This window comes from Chelmon rostratus, chromosome 12, assembly GCF_017976325.1.
Source record: "Chelmon rostratus isolate fCheRos1 chromosome 12, fCheRos1.pri, whole genome shotgun sequence".
In the NCBI taxonomy this organism is placed as follows: domain Eukaryota; kingdom Metazoa; phylum Chordata; class Actinopteri; order Chaetodontiformes; family Chaetodontidae; genus Chelmon; species Chelmon rostratus.
In genome coordinates this window covers 15900323-15925634 of record NC_055669.1, presented here as the reverse complement: position 1 = coordinate 15925634, position 25312 = coordinate 15900323, and the positions used below count along the sequence as shown (strand labels likewise).

The window sequence follows — 25312 nt, the reverse complement described above, 5'->3', positions numbered from 1 at the left end:
ACATCATTGATGTAAAAATCATTTAAAATCCAAAACTGCCATAAAACTGTCCTGCTTATTGGCAACAATTAATGAAGGTGATGCCCAACATAGCAAAATATAAGACAAATGAATATCGCCCACTCTTATTCGGAAGCCTCATATACAACACTGTCTTTTTATTATACTTGCACAAAGTCAGTTGAAACATGATGCTGGTGCTTTATTTAAAGGGATGTGAAGTAGGTATGGTTGCAGTACATACTAGCTGAAGCCAACTCAGACAACTCAATGGATCAGAATATTTCCCATCTGGACAGTTTTGGGATATCCAGCAATATCAACTTCACAGCTTAGTTTACTCTCCTTGGATTAAAAAAAAAAAAAGAAAAAGAAAAAAAAAAAAGAGGAAAAATATGCGCAGACTACCACAAAGGAGAGATTTTATGAGCACTAAAAGGTGTTTCAAAGTGTTAGTGTTACAATTTTCAGTTTTTGCTCGATCTTAATACCGACAAGTCTGCAGGTAACGAAACAAACGCTCAGAGAATATATCTTAAAGATGCATGTGATCCAGTAGGCCAACACAGCCATAGCATGCCTTAAATATACTTAATATCAGTGCATTTTTAAACTAAGAACAGTTTACCTGATATCCCATCTGGGTTCTCCCACACACAAACGTACACACAACAACCCTTGGTACAGTACAATTATTCACTCACACGGAGCACAGAATCCATACGATCACGACGAACATGGAGACAGCTGAGAGGTAACATGAGCGAACCTGAAAATGCAGGAGATTGCGTCCTGCACAGGGGAAAAGGCTTGGATATCGAACTGTTTAGAATGCGTTTTTATGCTAAACCTTCTCCCAGCTGGTTAAAAACATTCTTAAGTACTGGAAATGTATTGCTACACAGTGTTACTCCTTTGAGTATATATATTTATATATAGTACATCATTTATAAATGGATATTAAGCTCAGTTTGAGGATATAGCTATATTTGTGATTCCTTTTTGCTATGAATTACAGATGAGATGTGAAATATTTACAGATGAGGGTGTCAGTGCAGCTTCAGGAATGAGAATTCAGGTGTCAGTCCTTGGGTGAGGGGCAGATATTAAAATAGTGATGGTGAAAAGCCCAGACTGTGTCTACTGACAGCTTTCACAGGAGAGAAGAGCAGCACAGAGCAGCAGATTTAGCTGCTCAGGAGGTGAACAGCGAGTACGGTGAAAGCGTTCACTCATTTCATACACACACACAAACACACATACAAAAAAAAAGACTGCCGATAAGCATCCGCAAATGAGATGTAACAACTGTTTGCATTGATTTGCTTTGGATCCATCAAGAAAATGAACGATAACTGATCAATAAGACCAGTTCCCCCCTTTTTAAACAGATAATATATGTGTGGAAATAAACAATACAGGATTTCTCATCTTTGTTTCCCACCTCCCAAACATATCGGCTCGCCCGCCGTTTCCTGTTTGTGTCAGACGTGTTTACAGGTCAGAGGTCGGGGAAGCGACTGGGATCTTCTTTGTACTCGTCGGGGATGAAGAAAATAGACTCTTCAAATTCGTCGTAGCGGAATTCCTGAAATGTGACAGTTGCTGTGATGGTGGGGAAGACGGGGATGTCTGCGAGGGAGCAAACAACAGAGGAAAACGTGTTATTTTTGTGATCGCTCCCCTCAAGCTCAACCACTCACAGGAACTCAGCGGTAAGTCGACACACATACCGAGCTTGACTGGAAACCCGGGCGGAAGTTTCATCTGAACAAACTCTCGCAGTTTGTTGAAGTGCTTGAACGGGGCTATGACCTCTAACACGTTTAGTAACCTGGAGGCAGAGGAGAATTAATAAGCAGTTTTCTTTCACAGTCTTCTCTTTGCCAGCTCTTCCTGTTAGGTACAGACAACCTCCCAGAACCGAACGGGAACAAGAGGAACATTATGTTCCTCTCTTAGACTGTTTCACTTGAATAGATTTTAGTGTTTTACAATAAAAAGGAAATTATTATAGAGAAGTCAGTGAACAAGACCAAGTCTACAGCATTGCTTACAGCTCAATGCGTCTGTATTTAGACACAGAGATGCTTTGAGCTAAATCCTAATGTCAGTATGCCAACTTGTTCACAATGAAAATGCTAACATGTTGATGTTACACAGGCATAATGTTTACCATCTTAGTTTAGTGTGCTAGGATGCTGACATTTGCTAATTATCACTAAACGCAAAGTACAGCTGAGGCTGATAGGAATGCTGTCAGCATTACAATTATTTGGTTAAAAAAAACAAAGTATTTGACACATTGAAATGACCTGGTGGTGGCGCTATGTGATCAGTAAGGGATCACCAAGTCACTGGAATGCATCCTCTGGGCACCATGATTTCCAGTATACAATTTCATGGAAATCATAGTGCCCAGAGGAAAAGAGTTCTTGATAATATCAGTCTGGAAAAAAAATAGTGGAGCGACAGACCAGCATCGCTACAAAAATGTGTAACAGAAGTGTTACTAACCTGTCAGACATATCTTCATCCCAGTTGTATAAGATAGTTAGAATGAAAACTACTGGGTCTGAGACTAAAAAACCACCAGTGCAATAAAACTGAGATAATGCGATCTTCAACAAAATACAATTTCTCTATAATCACTGGTCTTTTTGGTGGTTAGAGACATTAAATTGAACATTTACGGAGCAGCAAGTACATGATTTTAACATTGCAAATGCAAAGGGGAAAAAACAATATCAAATTAAAAAACCATTAGCTATTATAAAGGGCGGGGTTTTATTGCTGGCTCCATTAAGGTTCATTCAGTAGAGAAGATAAAGCAATTTACTACATTAAGTCCTGGTAATATTTTACAGCACTGTCTGTAACCCATTACAGGCAAAAACAATCCCACCTCCTCATCTACTTAGCGTAACATGCCTCTCCCTTACATGATCACATGACTGCTCTTGGCTGCATAAAATAAAAACTCAAAATTTTCCTGCATATACATAACAAACAGGAAATCAGGCAGATATATTGGCCAATATTAGCTCATTGCGGATACATCAGCATCAAAAAAATCCTGAAAGAAAGTGACAGAGATTTGTTTGGAGCAGTGTTACCATTAGATAGCTTGTTCACCAGGCAGCATACGTTTGTTTTTCATCTGTAAAATGTCCTGTGCAGTACATATCCGTACTGTGCTGTATTTGAAAATTTAACCCGAAGGACACATTTAACTGAAAACAAACTCCACAAGCTTGCAGCAGCATGAAGTAAGGCAAGCGTGCATAGGAAATGAGAGAGAAATAAGTGGATTTTTTTTCTTCAAACAGCCCAAGCATCAGTTGCTCCCCCACAAAATCAAAGGAACTGTTGTGTCTACCTGGCCCAAATATCTGATCCAAATTATTTCATCTCTACGCTAGCCTTTTTCTAAAAGCCCAAGTGTATCCATGTGTGTTCATTCAGGATCAATCTGCGCAGAAAGCTTTGTAAATAGATCTAAGGAGGAAAGGATGCACTTACGACTCGATGCCTAGAGGGAAATCCTGGCTCATGGCTACAGTAGCTTTGAAGTTCTTCTTGCTTTCCTTACACACAAGCTCTCGCCCGAGATGAGGTGGCCTGAAGGTGGAAAGACACACAAACACATGAGACATTGATTTTTTTTATAATCCATGATGCCTCACATGCATTTTAAACCTGAATTCACTTGCTTTTACTTCTAATTCCGACAAAGACGGATTAAATGTAAGAAAATATTAGATTCTTACTTTCCGTGCTCTGCAGTGATGTACTCTTCCCAAGAAATGGTGTTGGGCGCAGGAGCTGTGAGGGACTGCCTTCTCGCAGGCTGGACACGAGAAAATATCAGTCAGTGGCATATTCACAGTCCTCAGGGTGGTGTTACCATTTATCTCCGGCAGACAATGCAAGAACGCCGAGCTCTTTTTCCCCTCACCTCGAAATTTTGTTCGCTGATGCTGCCTCCTTTGCTCAAGCTCTCCATGATGGCTTTGTTCCTCAAGATGTCCTCCTCACTTAGGTGTTCTCGTCGCTTCCGTGACTCGAGCACCAGACCGTTCACTGAATAGAAGTCAGCCAGGAAGTTTCCAACCCTCTCCTGTACGGAAAAGGACAAGCAGATGTTGAGAGATTTCCAACACGACTGCTGATTGCTAAAAATGTGCTGTAGTGCAGCCTGAAGGTAAGACCGTGAGACAAAACACTGAAATTCCCTTCTTCTCTCATCACCATGGCAAGACAAATCTCTGAACAGCTGAACAGAGCGATTCAGTCCACACAAGTGTTTCAGATTCATAGTGCAACAAAACACAGGCTGTATAAAGAGGTGTGATGGATATTTTATTTGCATTAGGGAACGTTTCAACAGTGGTTCCCACTTGGGAGTAGTGAGATAAACCTGACGGGGTCATGAGATGATTTACAAGACAAAACATACAGGATTACATTTTTTCTATCCTTGATCTCTGAGTTGGATACTTTTTCTCCTTCAGGACTCTAAAAATGATTCAAACAAAACAATCTTTAAGATAAAAATAACGCTGGCACTCTCACATTCACGCGACATGTGACGAGGGTTAGCAAGTTGACAATGATCCATTTTAAGGGCTCATAGGGTAAAAACCACTGATCTGAACCACGAGGCCTCGGTCCCATTATTTGTTTGGGAGACATTAATTTGCAGAGGTTAACAAACTGAGAGTCTTTAAAAGTTGTGACTGAAAAACAACGTGCAATAAACAATGAGATGCCTTTCAAACACACCTTTACGATGTGCTTACATGTAATGTTTGGATATTTAACACCGTTTTGGTGTTTCTCAATGTTTGCCTTTATTTTATATATTTTATCTATGCCTCAATCCATTTGTTCATAAATTATTTTGTAAGCCCTTAAAAAAAGAGTTAATGTAAACATATAAAACTAACTTTTATAGTTTCACACAGTCTTTTAGTTTCAGCAGTTTCAGTAATGGTTTGTCCCATAAAGCTTACCGTTTTATCCTCTCTGAACAGCCAGCCAATCTGACTACGAGAGAAAGTGATGGACTTGGTGGACAGAGTTGCAGAGTAGACGTCACTGCTCATCAGAATGTCCACCTCTTCTTCGGTCTCCATTTCTGACTCCTTGGGGGCGAGACAGTGGTGGTTAGGCAGCGAAACGGCTGATGACACGACATGCAACTGCTCACAGCACTCGGCCCCTCACTGGCTCACCTCGTGGTGTATTCTTTGGTACACTTTTGCTTCATTGTCCAGAACCACAAAGGACTGGGAGGGTGTAGCATCGCCGTTGAAAATGAAGCTAAGATCTCCGCGCTGACACTTCATGTCAGTGAAGTCTATGAGAGTGGTGTCAAGTCTAAATCAAGAGAGAGGAGAGGGAGCGTGTGATGACTGTTACGTCCTACTTTTGAGATCTAAAACAAGTCCTTGACCTGGATATCGACCATTTGCTGCTTTTAACAACTCAGTGAATTTGACTCTCTCACAGGTGCAGCCTTAATCTACTATACTTAATAATAGTTTTTGACATTTCACCTGATATTAATTCCCTGCTTGTAGATTTTACAAGCATCAGACGGAAGCATCCGGGACAACAAAGGCACTAAAATACAAAAGAGAGTGTGAATAAACTGAACTGTGGCTGATGAACAAGTGTTTCACACTCTAGTTTTGCACTGACAGGGAAAAAAGCACATAAACAACTTTTTTGTTGTGGTGTGAAATATGAAAACTCACCCCAGCTCTGGAAGTCCCAATGCAGCTCCAGATAAAAGTCTCCAAGCTGCAGAGAAGATACAAAAGCATTCAACGAATACTAATACAGATGTGACTTCATGGGTCAGACGCAAAGTACAGTACAGTGAAGACTTCACATTATGCATTTCAGCATTTAATATGCACCCTCAAGGACAGGCGGAGTAGTCATTAATGCAAACCAAAGCCTGCAGAGATTATGAAAATACAATGAAGTCAGAGTTTAGTGATGCAGGATGACGGCAGTTGCAGACAGAGTTTAGTGTGGCTCTGTGGAAGTGAAGCCAGTGAGATTCTCACCTCCCTGAGAGCTTTCAGTAATTTTGGCCTCTTATCCTCCACGCTCTCCCTGGACTGCTGCTTTAACTTCCGCAGTATTGCTGTGACTGAGGAAAAGAAAAAGAAAACAACTCGGTTACAAGTAACACAAATGTACATCCAAAGTTTTTAAGTATGACGTCAAATCTTTTACATTCCCTTTGAATATAGCTACTCTAAAAAAGGTACACAACTTGTATTTTATGCCACTCATCTTGAGCACAAGGAATCTGAAATATCAAAACAGTTTACATGGTACACATTCTTATCATATTTTAAATTCTCAAATACTGGTATCAGCCTCAAAAGGGCTCAGTCTGTCAGGCTTGGCATGCTAATGATGAAGAGATGAGTGTCATACATATGCTGCCAGCCAGGTTCTTTTCTGCCCTTCCCCAGCACTATACCAGAGACCTTCCAGCTCCAAGCCACCCATCCAAACAGTGTTTGTGAGATATACAGTTAAGGGTAGGGCTCGTTTGGATTATCAATTAATCTGCTGATAATTGTTTCGATTAACTGCTTAAATGCTTTGTCTATAAATTGTCCTAGGTGACATCGTCTCCACGATTAAAACAAAAAACAAACAAAAAAAAACCCTTAAATGTTCAGTTTACAATGATATAAAACTAAGAAAAGCAGCAAAACTTCACAGAGAAGCTGGAACCAGAGAATGTTTGACATTTCGTGGGGGGTGACTGAGGAGAGAAGTGCTGATGAGGCGCTTGCTGCACTCGGGCAGCTCGTCATTGCACACGCAGACAACCAGCGAGCGAGCTGCTGACGCAATACGAAATGTGCACATGTGTAAAAGTGAAAGATGATGACTGATGACAAGACCGCAGTGTTTCATGAAAAGCTGTAACCTACACTTCTGATTTTAAGCACAAATTATCCTCTATTTGTCCCTCGCACTAAGTGGTAGCCAGCTGTTGGCTGCACGTTATTCAGATCTACATCTAAATAAAGCCGTGCATTTCTTTACATGTCCTTGCTGATGGTGTGAATGTGTACCCAACCCCCTCCCTGCCTCCCCTTTACCCTTTAGAATAATAGATGCAGATTTTTTATTTAGATTTTATTGTCCCAGAGGGATATTTGCTTTCATAGCCAGTTCAACACCGAAACACAGATAGAAGGCAGACTGGGACGTCGCAGCAGAGCATCCGCTGAAAAGAAACGATTACTGTGACCTTCTCTAAGCGAAACGCCGGTTCCCAGTCCCAAGCCAGCCTGCAACAGCAGGCACAGAGAGTCGGGACGCATACTAACAAGGTTGGGGGTCATTTCTCAAACTGCTGGGCCTCATAACCTCCATCACAAGCAGTATAAGAAGCAGGTGCTAATAATTCACTGTTTATCTGGTTATCTGTACAGATAGTCAAATAGCAATAACATAAATATGTCAGCTCAGCTTTGTCACAAAAACAGAGATATATAATGAAGTATTCAGTGCCTTTAATAGATGCTTAGCCTGACCTTTATCTTTCTTTTATCCTTAGTTAAGTACACAAAATTAACACCACACATGAAAAAAGGACAGAGCAGTGAATTCATCCCAAAGGCATTAGCTGGTGCCTTTCACATGTCATTCGACTCATTTTCACTGGATGTCAGATCTAAAAGCAGGGGCATCGTTAAGCAGGGGAGTGACCACGCTATGAGCTCAGGGCTTCCTAAAACTAAGCCATCATTCAGGCTGCGTTCCAGCCCATCTGGATGACGAGTGCTCAGAGAAAATCCTCACCTTTAGCTTTTTAGCTGCACCGAGCAGATAGCAGTTGCCGCCTTCAAGCAATTAAATGACTCAAACAGTCACACATATGCCGTGACCTCCAACAGTATTTAGCCCCTGCTGCCTTTTTCCCCACAATTTTCAAAAAACAAAGATGAGGAAACTACAATTTGTCAATGAAGTACACATTACTAACCTTAATATGGAAGTTATACTATTCAGGGTTTATCAATTAAAAATGAAAAACTAATATGTCACAATTCTTTCTTCTGTCATCTTTACTTGTTCTCTACAACTTGACTAGACTTCAACAAATACATCAAATGTTTCTCCCATATGAGAGAAGAAACTCTGGGAAGAATGTGCTCCAAATCCAGAGATGCCAAACTTGTGCAGAAGTCTCTGAAAAGACTCTAAAATGTACATAATACCGGGAAATGTTTCTGCAAAGCACAGACTCCAGAGATTTCACTTACATTGTGATTCCGTACTGTATTTTATTAACTATAAAAGTGAATAAAGAAATACTTTCCTTTTTCATAAGGAAAATGTATTAATTGTTCAGTCGGCAATCCAAAGAGCAGAGCAATTCAACCAAATATGCTACTTACTGAACATACTAAAACCATCAAGCTGACATTTACCACTATACTGCTACAATATTAGCATTCATAGAGGAAGCCATTCCAGATGTCAGACTGACTAACCGACAAACACTGACTGAAGCCGACATCGGCATGAATCCATTAAAAAATATACAGACCCATCAGACAGAGGCAGCATTTAACCTAAATATGCTAACAGCGATTGTATGATTGCAGGTACGCCACGGACATGACATAAACACATCCAAACATGAAAGCTTGAGGAGCAGACAGCTATTAAAAGCAGTGCTGATGCAACTTACTCATCTGCCTGTCGCCGTAGCTGATGGCTTCTGCTAGAGGACTCCATCCCTGTGCATTCTTTATCTTTACGGGAGCATTATGAGCCAGCAGCAGGAGGGCACATTCTGAATGAAAAACAAAATTATTGTTGTCACCGCTATTCATTACGTGTTGTTTTGAGCAGTCATGCCAAATACAAAAGATAAACGTTCATATTTTATTATTAACAGAGTCTATATTAAAGATGGCAATATTTAAACAGACTATTGATTTTTAAGTAATGACACATTTCAGATCATTCATTAAGGGCAGTATCAACATTAGCACCAGCAATGACTGTTTCTGTACTGGAAGAGCCACTACAGCCTTACTATGTACTTACTGTTTTATCCCATCTCTTCAGAGGTCAAATAAGACATGCTGAGTGCAGCAGGAGCATGGAGGCTACTCCAAAAAGGAAGAACTGAAGTGCTTTAAAAAGGCTTTAATGAGGATGTCTAGTACTCTTTAATAAAGCCACATTATGACAGATGCAAGGCCATCATTTTCTAGGGTCAAAGTGAGGCTGGTAGATTACCCTCTGAGAAGCTTTTTGTTAATTTTGGTTAATCCTGTGTGTGACAATAGGCTGTTAAGATTAACAAAAATGAGTTGAATAGATGTTATTACTCTGCCATCTTTACCTTTGTGGCCCAGCATCACAGCCAGGTGCAGAGGTGTGTTTCCTGAAAGAGAGCCATGTTAGATGAGCTCTTGATTACAAGTAAACGTTAACATCAATCATTCCACATGTGATTTTTACAATCAGTTTTATAATGCATTTGGACAAATTACTTAAATATCAGGTAGTAGCAGAAAGCTTACCGTGTACATCTTTCTGAGAGATGCTGTGGGTCCTGATGAGAGAGGAGAGCCGACGCACATCTCCCTTGAAGACGCACTCATGAACAGGGTACTCTAAGTCCTCACTTGTCAGGATTATTGGGTTCTTGTTATTATCGTTGACAATAGTGCCAATACACGATGAATTGCCGTTAATGTTGTTTGCATTGAGCTGCTGTTGCTGCTGCAGTACCGAGGTTTTGACTGATTTCTGAAAAGCCTTGTTTGATTTGAAATGGTTAGTGGTGCCGTTAGGGATAGTCCCATTTGAGGTTTCATCGTACGTGTCCATTATCTCGTCATTTTTGTTTGGTTTGTTGTGGTCCTTTCGCATGGTGCGTATCTTTTCACCTGTCATGATGACTACCGTTACCGTGCGTTACAAGGATGGTGAAGATGTGGCATAAATCTGTGAGAGCGTTAGCACGAACAATATCCGCAGATATGCTTTCAAATAATCTTCTTAGCAATTTAAGACAGCCGCGAAGCTTTCTCGTAGCTGGCTACTCTCTATTCAAATAACGCTACACCTGCTCCCCTGCTCCAAACATCAGCGTTAGCTCCCAGCAAACGTTAGCTAGCTAGCCCACAATAAAAATTAGTATGGTGGGTGCGGCGATGAAAACAGAAAATAATGCTAACCATAACCAAACACACACGCACTAAATCAAGATACAGCTGTGAATGAGAAGAACCATCAAACGACTACATCGTTGTCGCTTCTACCGCTCCGTGGATACACGTTTCAAAATGGTATCGGTTCAGTTTCCTTTGCGGCAAAATTCAGGCGAACGGGAAGGTACAATAAGCCAGCTGAGCTAACATCTCTGCTAGCTAGGTGCGAGCGGTAACTCCCGCGAGACTATCCTACGACCCAGTTTGAACGCGACTTTATGCAGTTTACGTCATTTTCATGAGACGCACTTTTACTTCATCGCAAACAAGTAGCCAGCTAGCTAACAAGCTGCATTGTTTTCAAGAATGGCAACCTCTAAGAAGGGGAAGAAAGTTGTAAATCAAGAAGAACTCCGGCGTTTGATGAGAGAAAAACAAAGGCAAACAACAGACAAGAAGCGCGTCGAGTCTCCTTTTGCTAAATACAACGGTCTCGGACACCTCAGTTGCGTCCTGTGCAATGTGCAGGTGAAGTCCGAACTATTATGGCCAACTCATGTTCTCGGAAAACAGCACAAAGAGAAAGTTGCCGAGCTGAAGGAAGCAAAGAGTCAAACAGTAACACAACAGAGTCAGCTAGTGAAAAGGAAAGCACCGGACAACGAGGACGTCAACGGAAAGAAGGCGAAACCCTCATCCAGTGCAGGCCAGTCTGCGCCAGGGTTGTCAGGAGATGTCTTTAAGAAACCCAGCGAAAAGGATGCTGTTCCTACTCAAAAGTCTGCTGGCCTGAGTCTGTTGGCTGGGGTCTATGACGAGGACGATGATGAAGACGATGCCGAAGAGGGAGATTCCACAAACCCCCCTCCTCAAAAGGCTGAAGTTGCAGGATTACCGACTGATTTCTTTGACAGCAACCTCCCATCCACACCCGCCATCTCCCATTCAGGATCCATCCTCAAAGCAGATGTGCAGGAGAAAAGCACAGAAAAGAAAGATAACATGGCCGAGGCACTGCCGGAGGGCTTCTTCGACGATCCTGTAAGGGATGCCAAAGTGCGCAACGTCGACGCACCCAAAGATCAAATGGACAAGGAGTGGGAAGAGTTTCAAAAGGAGATCCGACAAGTGAACACAAAATCAGAGGCTATCGTGGCGGAGGACGACGAGGAGGGCCGACTTGAGCGTCAGATTGACGAAATTGATGAGCAAATTGAGTGTTACAAGAGGGTGGAAGTACTGAGAGACAAGCAGGATGTGGTGAAGAGCAAGCTTCTTCCCAGAAAAGACGAACATATGGAGACAGATGCCAGCAACGACGAGGAAGAAGAGGATGAAGAGGAGCTGCTGGGGCTTTTGTCCCGGGACTGGAGGGCTAAGGGGGCTCTTGCCTAGTTTTCTCCAGAGCTGTGAGAAAGACACCATGTGTGACAGACCTCAGTTTTGTCCAGAATGCTGATAAAACTGGTTTGGAGAGGGATTTTTTTTTTTTTTTTTTGTCTGTCACCAATTCAACAATTGTAAATATATTTGTGGATGTTCACCATGTATTTTTGTATGCTTCAGATGGATTTAATGTGATGCAGTGATGCGCAACATTCTTGTACAACTCTGTTTAGTGCCACTGGAAGACACACTTTCTCAGTTCATGACTTAAACACCAGATGGACCAAAAATCAAACGTTTTAATTGTGTGTTTATTCATTGGTGCTCACACAAAAACACATTCATAAAATCCCCCATGTACAGTAGCAGCATGGATCCAAAAACCTATTTCATGATGGCCAAAGCTGTTACAATTTGAGCTCAACTAACCATTGTCCTGCAAAAACAAGTAGTCGACTATGTTAGGTTTATAAATAATTGGTTCATGTTACATTATAAGCAACATGCAAAGCACAAGAGAATTATTTTAAAAAATGTACAATGTTAAGATTAAGACCGTAAAGTAAATCTTACCAGCTCGACCCCCCCCCACAAGATAATCTGAGAATACATTTAAACCATTTGTACAGAATACAACAATGTTTGAGTATGACAAATCTGTTATGTAAATACACCATTATTAGGCCCATAAAAATGGAATAAAATGAATCAAGTAGAGAGTGATCAGTGCTTCTTATACTACCTGTTACACATTGTGAGCTAGGTGTGCCCTCTGTCTACTGCAACTTTAAACAAGCAATATCTATGTCATTTTGTTATTGCTACATATGTCTCATGAATTACCACTTCAAAATTCTCTCTGAATGATTCAAAGTGTTCATAGCCCTTCGAAACTTGTAGAACTTAAAACTGCAAAAATATAGATAAATGTACAGATGGACTAAACACACAATTTCAATCAAAATGTAGCAACGAACTGGAGATAAATGAAGGAAAAAACAACAAAATCTGAAACCCTGTTTAGCTTAGAAGTGAACAGTCCTCCCTCCTAAGCTCAATTGTGTGTTTCAGTGAAGTTAGGAATCTGTCTAAAAACCAACCAAAAGACACAAAAATTCTGTTTCTAGTAGTCATTTGTAAACATTCACTGAATTCTATCTCAGGTTCTATAAATAAGGTTCAGGTGAGTTGTACCAGGTGTTTGTGTTGATGGGTGGGGACATCTGCAAAGGACTGACAATTACGGCCTCCAGAAATGCTAAATACACAAAAACTTCACATCAAGAAGAAACAGATCAGTTGGGGGGGGGGAAAAAGCAGGTACAGGAAAACAGCAAGACTGAGAACTGAGGGTTGAAAATGGGACTCAGAATAATTCCCAGCACTTATTTCCATGGTTTCCTCATACTAACCATGGGATTTGTTAAAATAAGAGCTGAATATTCTGCATACAGGTACTAAAATGGATTAACTTTTAAAATCTAAGATCGTGTTTTGTGGAAGAGGTTCTTTTGATGGACCAAGGAGGGGGAGTGAGTAGGGGGCATGCCAGCGCCACTGTTCCACAATCAGTATGATAAATATTCAGTTCACAAAAGTGCAGCAATTACAGAAAAGGGTCGGGACCTCTGAACCCCCCAGACCCCGCTGGGTATTCCAATACTGTTCAGTGCTGTCAGTGATACTGTGCTCACAAACCTACAGCAGCTCTCAGCTCCATCAGGGAGTACCTCCGATCCCCGTCTCTGTCAAAGCACTCCATGGTACGAGCACTAGGAGTTGACGTTCCAAATACTTTGCTCAGAGAGTGGTGGGTCAATCCGGGTGAATTATATCCAATGCCTGCCTGCTGGAAGATGTCTTCTAAGTCTATGAAAAACATGGTTTTAGTCAGAAATATGCAAAGACAGGTTTGTCTATGAGAGCACAGCAAAAATAAAAATATCCATGCTACTGACAATACAATTTGGAGCCTTTAGTTCAACATTTTGGGAAACCTGCATTTGCTTTCTTGCTGAGAAATTAATGCCACTCTCATGTCTGTTTGTTAAATATGAAGCTACAGCGTCGCTGGTGGCTCAGCATACAAACTGCAAATGGGGTAAACAGATAGCCCCGCTCTGTGCAAAGTAAAAAAACAAAAAAAATCCTACCAGCAGCTCTAAAAAACTCACTAATGAACACATCAAGTGAATAATTGTTAATAATTTCATATTTTCAATTGCAACCACATAATGATAGATCAGGTTCACAGCACACTCTGAGCAATTTTTGATGCACAAACTTCAAGATTCAAGTTTTTTGAAAGAACTTAGAATAACTTCACAGTATGAGTTTGACTTTAAACCCAAACTGTAGTGAAGACTGTTGTTCTCAACTTTTTTTATTTTTTTATTATTAACAGTGTTATGTGGCCAGTATTTTCTGGCTTGAATCAGTAGCTTCCTGAAGTCTTTTCATCACTGTGAGATTGCCAGGCAGCCAGTGGAGATTTAATATATCATAGCCTTATTTTGACTGCACAGACATGAAATCGGGCTGGATATGGAAAGAACAAAGCAAGAAGAAGAAAGCAAATACGTGCATTTCTCAAAATATCAAACTATTCCTTTAATGAATGTTGAGATATAAAACTTGGGAGTATTAATGCGCACCTTTCAGAGAACTGACACCAGGCAGGAACACAGTCCTTGGGCACCTTGTCTCAACATTTCTCTTAGAGCGATTTGGAGTTAAGAAACGTGGACGTCTGCTTGCCTGAGGCTCTGTCAGTGGTGTGGACATCTCTATGTAAAAAAGGGGGGAAAAAACATTAAAATGTAATGTAAGGCAAACAAAACCTCTGCAGGAAACTGCTTTATCATACAACTCACCTTGCATATCCCCAAGTGTTGCTTTGGTTGTAGTAGCTTCATTCACCTGCTCGGCTGCTGGACTTTCACTGGTGACTGGCAGTTGAGTTGCAGCATCATTGTCTTTTGACTGAAAAACAAATGTGAAATGCATTACGTTGTGGAAAAAAATTGTGAAGTAGCTCAACAAATTTGAAAAACTGGGACTGAAAAAAATAAAAAACAAATAAAAAATCCATAAAATATATCCACATTTAGCCACAAAACCTGAATATCACATGTTTCAGGCGCTTGAAAACCAGTTAGCAATCAAACAGCGATGTTAAAACAGTTAGCCAGTTAATAGCGGGCTAAAAATAAAAGATAAATAACTAATTTATATACTATATAGACAGGTAAAAGTAATGAATAAATAATTGGAACAGACAGGTACAAGCATTGGATAAATAGCTGAAACAGAAACAGAAAGTAATGGATAATGGTTAGAATAGTCAGCTAAAAGTAGGCTGATGACAGAGCTGCAAAAGCTCAAATTTCACAATGCAAATAAGTGTGAAGCTTCATATTACTCACACTTTGCTTTGACCCATTCTCTAATAACATCACTCTCTGATGAAGATCTGCAACCGTAGAGAGGAGGATGTGGATCTGCTTATCGGCCTGCGTATGGTGCAGCTCCTCCGTCTTGTTAGCCTCACTCACAGCTTCTCTCAGGTCTGTTATGTCCTATGACCAAAATGAAAAAAATAAATCCATGTAAAGCAACATGCAGTTTACTGTTTGATGAAGACTCTCGATCATGTGGTTTCTAACACAAAAGCACGTAGGAGACATCAGTCGTGAATTAAAAGAATGGAGATTTGGATGTGTGATCAGGTTAAGTGTCCCGGGAGGTTAGGCAAGTAGACAGAAACCAAGGCTGTACCTCATAATCCAAAGTTACAAGACTACAAGACAGCTGGCAGTACTCAGCCAGCTATTAGTATTATTATTATTATAATTATTATAATTACTATTATTACTCAGCCAGCTGGCAATTCATCACTGACCACACGATTATAGAGGTCACTGTATAAAAAGTCAGTAAAACAGTGTGATTTTTTGCTGATGCTCTTTTCCAATCCAAAAAAAGTGAAGAAAATATTCTGCAGTTGTCTTTGACCTACTTCTACTCAGCAAACTAAAGCATCTAAGCTCCCAAAATAGATTTCTACTTGTTTCATGTATTATGTATTACGTATCCATCGACGCATGTATCCAAGCAATGACGGGACCTTCTTAACCCAACGACTCTTCCAACGTAAGCCTGACAAGAACTGTGAAAACATCCAGGCATACCGGGTAAACAAATAAACAAATTAATCTGGCAGTGGCAAAGTTCAACGCAGCTTCATGTTTGGATTCGTGCCACAGTTAAGCAGATCAGCCGACATTTCATCAACAGAATCATCTTGGCCATATGTAAGTCGATTTGAGACAAATATGCACAAGCGCCACTGCAGCTAGGAACTGCGAAGACACTGGTGACTGGTGTTCTTCAGCTATTTCACTTGAAGACAATGCACTGTTAACCGGTTTTCTGTAAACACTGCTCTCCACACATTCATACATATACATGATAATAGATGAGAAACGTGGCCTTGGGCAATACTTGCACTGAGTGTAGAGAAAAGACAAGCTGTCATGCAGAATAAGCGAAATTCAGCTTTGACTTCGACTCATGAAAAAACCATCACCTTTGCTCAAGTGAAATACTAGAGCTTGCAGCCCTATACTATTTACAGCACGAAGGAACACAGCTCCAGATTCTTCTGTGCAGTTTGTCAGCTGTCCAAAACACTGTATAGACATTTTAGTGGTCGAACATACAGCTTCCATTAGTTCAAAGAGCATCTATTGTTGCTGTGAACACTAGTCACAACTGTTGATACATTCTGTTAGAAATGGATGATCAAGTGCATACAAACGTGATGTAAATGTGTTAAATATGCAACAGCTGCTCTGCAGGACCAGACAAAATAAAAGATGAAAATGAAGCCAACAGAAAAAAATTAATGTAAAAACGAGAGATCTAAACAAAAGAGGATGAAACTTGTGCAGGCGAAGGCCTACACAGTCTCAAAGTAAGCACGAAGATGCATATTTGGAGTCCTGGAGGACATGTTTAGGTTTGCAAGCCTTAATGTCCCATTTAATCTGACCATGCTATCATACCAACTGTCAAAGTAAGAAACTATTTCACATTTCACTGGCTTGAATTTACCATTGTCTTCTTCGAGTCGTCATCTTTCTTCTGAGTTTCAAGAGCAGCCTGCATAGTCTTCACATCGTGCTGAACACTTGTTAGTGTACTGCCAATTGTAGCGACACTCTGGAAGAGAAAAATCCTCCGAAAGGTCAGATATGAAAATAGTACACTCACAACTGAAAGTTAGAAAGTGGTACATGTTTCTTTTTATTCCATTTTGCTTTGCCGGTACCTTTTGAAGCTCTTCAACTGTAGTGGGAAGACTGACTAAGTCAGCGGCTGATTTCAAGTTGGCCTTTAAATGGTTTACTGCGGAGTCCAGCAAACTGATCTGTAGGGGTGAAAGGACACAAGACATTGAGTTGCATCTCTTAGACAGAAGTACCATCTATCTATGCGGCCACATGTTTAATTGTCACACACACAGTAAGTCAATGTATTACCAGCTCTAACTCTCATTTTGGAATAAAACTAATGTTGCCATTTTAAACAGAGTCAAATTACATGCTCAAATTATTCCACTGGAAACCCAAAGAAAACTGTACACTTTCTCAGCTAGTGCTCTAATTGCCGGAAGGCAAGGAGACTTGATTTACTACATTTACATAACACTGTTATTGCAGCGTATGAGAAATGTACTGCTCATACTTTCACTTTTGATTCTTAGCTTGCACAAGATTACATTAGTATGTAAATAAATGTCAAGAAAAAAGTCTTGTAGTCTAACTACTGTTAGAGTAATTTCTTCTCTTTGTGTCACTGTACAGTATAATGTATTTAACAGGGTTTCTCAAGTGCAAAGTATCAAAAGTGTACCGTGTGTGTACCATGATCTGCTGGTCACACTTCAAGTAATTGCTCTGGCTAGTGTGTGACAGTGTGAATGTTAAGGTGGCTTCAAAACCTCTGGGAAGATGAAAACAACTGACCTTTCTGTTCATTTCTGTTAGGTTAGACCAGAGCTTGCTCAACCCCTTGTCCCCGTTTTCAATGTCATCAAGCTTTCTCTCTTTGTTTTTCAGGTCCTCACTTAGTTTTGGTATTTCACTTGATGACACCTTCTGGCTGGACTCCACTGTTATGAAAACAATATTGTTAACAGCAGTGGTAAAGACAAAGGAATACTTGACTGTGCAATTGGGACAAAACTGGTTTATATTTACAAAAGGCAGTGAGCTTTTAATGTCTGTCACAAGGTAACTGTGTGTGTGACAGTAAGCCTTACTGCTGTGTAGCTTTTCTTTTAGTGCATCTAGATCTTCTTTCAGAGCAATCTGCATCCATATGAGTCCAGCACAGGCCATAACACAGGCAGCTAGTATGATGAACAGGAACAAGGGGTAACACACATTGCAGCACTGCGTGTAGCTTCTTCTGTAGAGACAAGAAACATGAGAGTGTTGGACATTATAACTGCACAGCCTCTTTCATTATTAATAAAGGAGATATTTTCAGAAGACGGCATGCTCTGTCCTCAGAATTATGAAGTGTACTGATAAATACTGGTGCTTGAAAATATGGGCTGCTGCATATTATATCATATCATACTCATGCTGAATGTAGTATCGATTATTTCTAATTTGGCTGCTATCAGGCTTCTGAAAAAAGCCTGACCGTCCTCTCAGTGTGCCAGATGTATCATGTTTTCATCTGAGCACAGATGAAGAGAAAGTAGATTTATGTGGCAATATTTATATTTTTCTTTCTTTTATTGTCTGCACAATGACTATAATACCAGTGGTGTAGTACTGAGGTAAATGGGACTCTTTTGGTCTTAGAACACTTGTTGCTGAAAAACACAAGATTTCAGATTTTTCATTAGAATTTTTCAGCTCATGTGACTGAAACAGTGTGTTCCAGTAGTAATCTATAGCATTTAAACAATAGCAAAACAACGTATGAGGAAAAAAAAACAAACATTAAACCTAATTTTTAAGCACACATGCTACCAAATACTTAAAACACATAGCTGATGTGAAGTGGTTGTTGTTAAAGCAAGTGCTCTTGAGACCAACTGTTTCAACCTTAATTATCTATTTTACTTGATATCGGGTACTATTGCTTTACCTTTTCTTTTGAAATTTAATAACAGTTCTCTGCAGCAAGTTATTGGCGTTTTTGACTGAGCAAATACACAGCCAAGTTATATCTTACACCACAATACAACGCTGTTCAACAGATCACTCACTTCCCAAAGTTAGCTCCGCTGCTCATGTTGTTGAACTCGTCGTCGTCCGAGCTCGAGTCGGACTCTGAGTCCGGCGGCTCGGTCCGGAGAAGACGGTGGCCGGACCCCTTTTTGGTCTTCTTTCTCTTGCTGTCCCCGAGTCCGATCAAGGCATTTAACTCCTTCCTCTTCTTCATCTTCTTCTGGGGGGTCAGCGAACCCGCCGAGCCCGATTTAAACCCGACTAAATCCAAAGTTTTGTCCAGCTTGGTGGATGTTGTCGTTTATGTAGCAGCTAAGCTAATGTTCTCTTGCTAGCTTGGATTTTAACCACGCAAGGTTGCTAATGGATATAAACACATCGGACGTTGCCGGTTGGTCGCCTTGTTGACTTGCACCTAACACACAAAAATGTTCAACAGCTGGTCGACGTTACGTTACTGTCCCTGACAAAACCCTTCTCTGAAACAACTTTTTCTATTAGCTGCCGGGTTTACACATAGCATACGTTAGCTACATCGGCTAGCATCTGACACCTTGCTAACGGTAGCTAACAAGGGCTGGCGATCGTTACTGTGCTATCACATCGTTTCAACGAGCTTTAAAAATACCTGCCCCGGCGCCGCTCATTTTAGAGGCACCAAGTCTTTGAAGAAATAAACAGGAGAAAACCTATCAAAAATAAAATCAAAATATACGGCACTGTGTATCCAGCGATATGTCCTGATGTCTGTATTGTTTGGGCAGGTCCCAGTAACCTCACAGCTGATTGGTGCAAAGAGAAGCTAACCGCAACTTCCTCTGCTCTGCTCTGTCAGATATCGACACAGAGCGCAACACCACCCGCCACCGACAAACATTTGACACCGCTGCGGCACAAAGTCAAGAAGGATGTAAACTAAGTAAGTAGGATTAGCAAGGGCAGAACGTGAGCCGGATATAATTGAATATGATAGATTTAACTGTTTTAAAACATCGAGAAGGGCTGACGGCGTGCAACAGTGCAATAAAAAATAACAAAGCGAAAAAATGCTAGTTATCAAGCTAAAGTTGACTGTGTTCTAGAAATAGTTGTCATGACAATTGCAACTGCTAGTTCCGAGTCAAAGACTCTTAGGCAGCACATATGTCATTTAGTTCTTTGAATTGTATTTCCTCCTTCCAAAGTATATTTAATTGAGACCTACAGTCCCCTCTTTTTCCCACCTGAATGTGTTAAGTGTTTTGCACTAAGCTTTTCTTCTGCTCATTAGAATAGCCTCAGCAAGGTTTTTTTTAATCATGAGGCTAATTTCAAGGTCCAGTGAAATAATCCAAATGAAAAGCAGGCTATCTTTAGCGTGAAATATTTTCAGTTTTTTTCTATTGGCAGTATTTCTCTTTTTTAATGAGGTGTCTCATACCTTGTTGTGAGCTCATTTGACACATAACAGTGTTGTTATGTATCTGAACTTCATTTAGAGTATTTTATATGGGACTTAGCACATGTTTTCCTTATTCTGTTATATACTGACGTTGAAAAATATCCTTAATGATTCCTACCACGCCGCCAGCCCCAATCAGATCCATTTGTACAAGGGCTAAAACAAACGATTATTTTCATCATCTATCAATCTGTGGATTATTTGTGAAAAATCAGCGCTTTCAGAATTGTGGGTATGTCTTTGTATTGTTAATTAGATGTTCAGTTTACAGTGTCATAAACCAGAGAAGAGCAGCAAATCCTAGCATTTGAGAAGCTGGACCCAGACACTTTCATTATTGAAATTAATTTGAAAAGATTTTTTTATAAATTGACTAATCGATTATTTGACTAAATGCCTCTAATATGCACATTTGTAGCGTACATATTGTTATTTGTATGTGTTATCCTATCCCTGAGGCATTTGTCATCTTTGTGTCATTGTGTTTTGGTGTTTACATAATATTTTCACAAGTGAGGATTTAATTTTTCTGTTTCAATTCGCCTCTTCCAGCAGGGGTCTGCCAGAAATCCAGCTGACCTGGGGTGCTATTGGGCTGACCCAGCAAGACACATGGGCTGAGTGGAAGCAGGGTTGCTGCAGACTGGCCTTTAGGTCTTTTTCACTGAAAATGGACTCCCACTGGTCTGCTTTTGGCTTTGAAAAAAATGTTCCTTTATGTGCGTGGACCCCCATACTACACAGCACAATACTAATAATAATGACACTGAATGAAAATCGTCACACTGGACCAATTTACAAACACACAAAGGAACTGAGATGCTCCTCTGTATCTCAGTATGAGTTTTGTTATTGAGTTGCAAGAAATGAGGCCTACTGCTGATGCTTTATTATCCTCAGAAAAGAATTTCTCAAGGCAATGCTTGTCAGTTCACAATAATAGCATGATGCCACCCACACATACACAAAGCTAATGCCATTATAGCTTAGTCGGACTGATGTGCCTGCCCCGTTATTTAAGTGCGTTAAACTGGGAGGCAGCTACTGTATTGTTTTGAATGCATTTACTGTGAATCCAGCAGCGTCATGTAGGTAGAAGAGCAAAATTCAATCAGTGGCTCGTCTCCACTCAGAACACCTGGTGAGGGGACAAGCATCACGCTGAGGGCCTGCGCAGACCCCCGCCAGCACGAGGCTGCGAATCAAAGCGTCAGAGGTGTTTCATCTCTTCGCTGCTGTCTCAGTTTTTCATCCGGGGTTAAAACTGAAAGGATGACACTTCAACTTATGGCTCCTCACATCTGCGGCCAGGTAGGGAGCATCAGGCATTAGAAGCCCACGACTCTGATTAGTACAAAACACTTGTTTTCACACTTTGTTCACAGCAGGGTTTCTCATATTCTCACCAGGAGTGATTCCTGCAACTGTCGGGCAGGGAGCTGCCTTGGGTGCTGAGAGAGAATGTAAATAGTGGTGGCATGATAGGAAATACTGAATAGAATTGACTGCTAATTGACGGCTTTCATCTGACACGGCAGACTGTGTGAATACAGATTATCATCAGTTGGAGGCAGGGCTGCTGTTAGAATACCAATTTCTCTCACCAGGCGTTTTTTCCCCCCGTTTATTTAGAATCTTTCAGCCATTATGTTGGATGACTCAACTAGCAGACATGAAAATTTCATCATAAAATACTTGCTGACAGGCAGATGAGATGGGACCCTCATGATATTCAGAACTGTGACATATGCTTGAATTTATAAACTTTAATCTCTGGCAGCAGCCGTCTGATGCAAACACACAATTAACAGAAAAGCATGAGTTTAGTTCAGCTGTCGTTGTTTGTTGTTGATCCCTTTTTGTGTTATTAAAGGTCTTTAAAATGCATTTTCTTGAGGAATGGGGACATACACGAACCTAGAGCTATTTCCCAAATTTTTTACAACCCTTTGAGCTCTGTACTATTTTGTGCAGAGGGCTGAAGTCATGGCGTCATGTCCGGGCAAGCCTTCGTTCCACTAGCTCTTGTAACTCAGTGCTATCTCTCATTCAGCCTTTCTGTTGTTTACGTCAGCAGTTGGTTTAAGAAATTGAAACTACCTTGATTTTAAGTTAAATGTTAACTTTTTTGAGAAAAAGCTACAACTGCCGCGCAGGTAGCTCCGCTCACCTCTTCTGACTTCTAGGGCTCATGCCAAGTTATGTTCAGTAAAGGCAGCTGATAAACATAAATATTGAATATTGAATGATAACAGATTTTTTCAAAAACCTAGCGTCCATATTTAAACATGCTTAGTGAGTCACGTGACGTGTTGTGAAAGGCGTGCTTCCAAGGCGGGAGTTTTAGCTGGCGTGGGATGTTGAATGAGATTTTCTTACTTCTGGAACAGGTCCCAGAGTTTCTGGTTTCATTCTGACTGTCTATTGGTCGAAGAAGCAGTTGACCAATCAGATCTTTGTAGGTGGAATTAAGAATGATGATTTCATCTTTCTAGATTGCTAGCGAGCTACCCAGCTATAGCTATGAAAAACCGCAACGGAAAAATGGCGACAAATGTAATTGAGTTGCATTAACTGAGCTTGACGCAGATGGGTTGATGTGAATCATCTTGCATAAATTAGTCTTTAATCGACATACTTTGATCGCTAAAAAAACATTCTGAACTGAAACTTATGCTGGCGGGACACATACTTAACAAAATAGCTGCAACCAGCAATTATTTCCATGATTGATTAAAGTGCAGTTCTGTTGGAAAAAGGTGATGCCACACATCCATGCATGTCAGGATTTAGTAACATTAGATTTTAAATGACGGGGGCTTGTTTGTTTATGTTTTACTTGGCAACTGTCAATCAAATCTAATCAAACCACAACCACTCCTGGAGCAGATAATTTTCAAGTGCTAAACTCAAAATGAGTGGCACTTTGTTTCCAAAGTTAAACTTTGAGTGTTGCTTACTGAATCATGAATATTTAATGTGATAGAAAAAATATTTAAGATTTAAAGTCAATTTTTTAAGGGCTTCAGTGATGCAGTGAGAATAAGGAAGCACTGCTTCAATTAGTATGTGTTTGTTATGTAATAAATATTTATTTCGAATACGAGTGAATTATTTAGACTGCTCAAACTTTATTCTATATTATGTCTCCAGCCGCTTTGGTGCGAGGAGTCCAGCCATGTATCAGCAGCACATCCAGAACATGATACGTCTGCTGCTGCTGACACCAGAGTTGTAAGATGAGAGTAGAGTGACCCCCCCCCCTCCAAAAAAAAAAAAAAAACCTTGTCAAAGCTAAGAGTGATCTGTAGCATTTGAGTGACCCCTTCCCACTTGTCTTGTGTCAGTCAGCCTCTGATAGCATACAAATGGGAATCAGCAGGGGGCAATGTTGACACATCAAACATTCCCAGACATGCAGCATGGAGGCAACACTTGTGTCAAGGACAGAAGAGCTCAGAATCACAGGCTCGGCTCAGTCTAATGGCTGCAATGCAAATATTTTTCATATTGATCGTTTCTGTGCTGTAACGTCCACCGCAGTAACCTGTGCAGAGATCTTGTGATTGTGCGACTGCATAGTTCTCACGCTGCCAACATTAGCCACATACATAAACAGTCTGCTATGTTAAGGCAGCAAAATGCACTTGAGCTCATGTTATCATTAATAATGAACGCGATTGTAACGTTCGCCATTTCGAGTAGCCTGGAAATATTTTCAGTGGTAAAGCAAAGACGAGAGAGGAGACGACAGTTTGACGACTATTTGCAGCTTTCATTGTAGCTCCCTCTGTGTAGGGGTGTCAGTCAAATGCCTTAAAAGTAAGAAGAGCATGTAGAGGACAGGAACATCATGATTTAGCGATTAATTCCCTGTCTTCTGCCAGAAATCAGACTGTGGCGACACTTAACTGCAGAGGCCGCCACTGCAGTGATACAGCAAAGGTCTGATATCATCTGAAATGGATAAAAGGGAATAGATTAATATATTAAGCAAATGAAAGGGGTGAGAGATGAGGGGAAAAAATCAGACAGGGAGGGCGTTCCTTGACTGAAATTTTGTGGAAACTTCAAACCGTATGCGCAACAAATTCAAGAGCCGTCGCAGTTAATTGTTTATCGTAAATCTTGTAAATCGTAAACATGTTTATGTAAATGAACATGGAAGCTCAGCGCTGTTAATAAAGCAGTTGGACTGATAGGTCTCCCATAACACAGCTGAGCATAACGCAGAAATATCAGACGTTTTAAATTCATTGAGATTTAAGGATTGGTTTCACAGACAGGCAACCAAAGTTCTCTTTTTTACTGTATTAGACCAGGATTAGTTTAATCCTTGCCTGTGAAATAGGCCCTTCATTTTCCTGGTAATGTCTTCAGTGCACTAGGTATCTTCTTCTTCGGGTTTTCTTTTATTTGCAGAGGAGAAGGGGAAAAAAAAGAAGAGGAGACAACTCAAATCCACATAATCACTTTTTTTTCCATCTTTGGAAATGGTTTCAAGCAAGTTTACTGATTTGCAGCGCAGTCATAGGATGGCAGAAGAAGAAGAGAGAGACATCAGGAGAAGAATAAAAGGCAAACAGAGGAAGAAGAGGAGAAACAGCTGACATGTAAAGGAAATCAGAAAATGGGGCAAGAGGGAGTGTCGAGCATCTGGGGGGGATGTGTGTGGGGAGAGAAGGGGTGGGGGTTCATTGAAGTTTGGCCGATTAGTTTTTTGATTAAAAACTGTTTATGTGAGTGATTAAAGCATGACAGAAGAGGAATTGATTTTATTGACGGCAGCATATGTGCGGATTGATGCTCAGAGAAGACGAGAACAATGCTCATTTTCCACAACAGCTTCAATAAGGTGGAACTGGATCGTGCAGATCTTGTACCTGTTTTTCCAAGAAACCCCTCAGAGTGCATGGTGGGGGTAAATTGTGGTAAACAGAAATACTGCTCTGGCCTAGATTTCTCTCACACAGCGGCTATTCTATTAAGTACATCCAGCTTGCAGCAGACCAGACTCC

At 40.6% G+C, this 25312-nt stretch overlaps 3 protein-coding genes across 3 annotated transcripts; 1 reads left to right on the top strand and 2 right to left on the bottom strand.

The window, feature by feature from the left end:
- Positions 1-158: 158 nt before the first annotated feature.
- On the bottom strand, positions 159-10415 carry LOC121615039 (ankyrin repeat domain-containing protein 13C-like). Its single transcript, XM_041949172.1, has 13 exons — positions 9585-10415; positions 9404-9445; positions 8741-8845; positions 6081-6166; positions 5763-5808; positions 5562-5628; positions 5238-5382; positions 5016-5147; positions 3959-4120; positions 3771-3850; positions 3523-3621; positions 1734-1834; positions 159-1632 (listed from the first exon to the last, which is right to left on the bottom strand). The coding sequence occupies exons 1-13, from the start codon at positions 9958-9960 to the stop codon at positions 1502-1504; spliced, it is 1572 nt and encodes a 523-aa protein (XP_041805106.1). The 5' UTR covers positions 9961-10415; the 3' UTR covers positions 159-1501.
- Positions 10416-10517: 102 nt separating this feature from the next.
- znf830 (zinc finger protein 830) lies at positions 10518-12508 on the top strand. The gene has a single exon (XM_041949788.1). The coding sequence runs from the start codon at positions 10584-10586 to the stop codon at positions 11610-11612; it is 1029 nt and encodes a 342-aa protein (XP_041805722.1). The 5' UTR covers positions 10518-10583; the 3' UTR covers positions 11613-12508.
- Positions 11897-19626, bottom strand: efcab14 (EF-hand calcium binding domain 14). Its single transcript, XM_041949787.1, has 9 exons — positions 18892-19626; positions 17929-18077; positions 17633-17778; positions 16936-17034; positions 16719-16826; positions 15029-15181; positions 14477-14585; positions 14258-14389; positions 11897-13472 (listed from the first exon to the last, which is right to left on the bottom strand). The coding sequence occupies exons 1-9, from the start codon at positions 19065-19067 to the stop codon at positions 13294-13296; spliced, it is 1251 nt and encodes a 416-aa protein (XP_041805721.1). The 5' UTR covers positions 19068-19626; the 3' UTR covers positions 11897-13293.
- Positions 19627-25312: the final 5686 nt, after the last annotated feature.

Bases quoted from the DNA above. Each gene is read 5' to 3' on its own strand.
- LOC121615039 (XM_041949172.1), bottom strand. From the start codon at position 9,960: ATGACAGGTGAAAAGATACGCACCATGCGAAAGGACCACAACAAACCA. The intron at 9,446-9,584 runs GTAAGCTTTCTG...GCTCTCTTTCAG, and splicing joins CTCTCAGAAAGATGTACACG to GAAACACACCTCTGCACCTG. The intron at 4,121-5,015 runs GTAAGCTTTATG...TTTTCCGTACAG, and splicing joins TGTTCAGAGAGGATAAAACG to GAGAGGGTTGGAAACTTCCT.
- znf830 (XM_041949788.1), top strand. From the start codon at position 10,584: ATGGCAACCTCTAAGAAGGGGAAGAAAGTTGTAAATCAAGAAGAACTC.
- efcab14 (XM_041949787.1), bottom strand. From the start codon at position 19,067: ATGAAGAAGAGGAAGGAGTTAAATGCCTTGATCGGACTCGGGGACAGC. The intron at 16,827-16,935 runs GTACCGGCAAAG...TTTCTCTTCCAG, and splicing joins CAGTTGAAGAGCTTCAAAAG to AGTGTCGCTACAATTGGCAG. The intron at 13,473-14,257 runs GTGCGCATTAAT...TGTTTTTCATAG, and splicing joins TGGTGTCAGTTCTCTGAAAG to ACTTAGAAGACATCTTCCAG.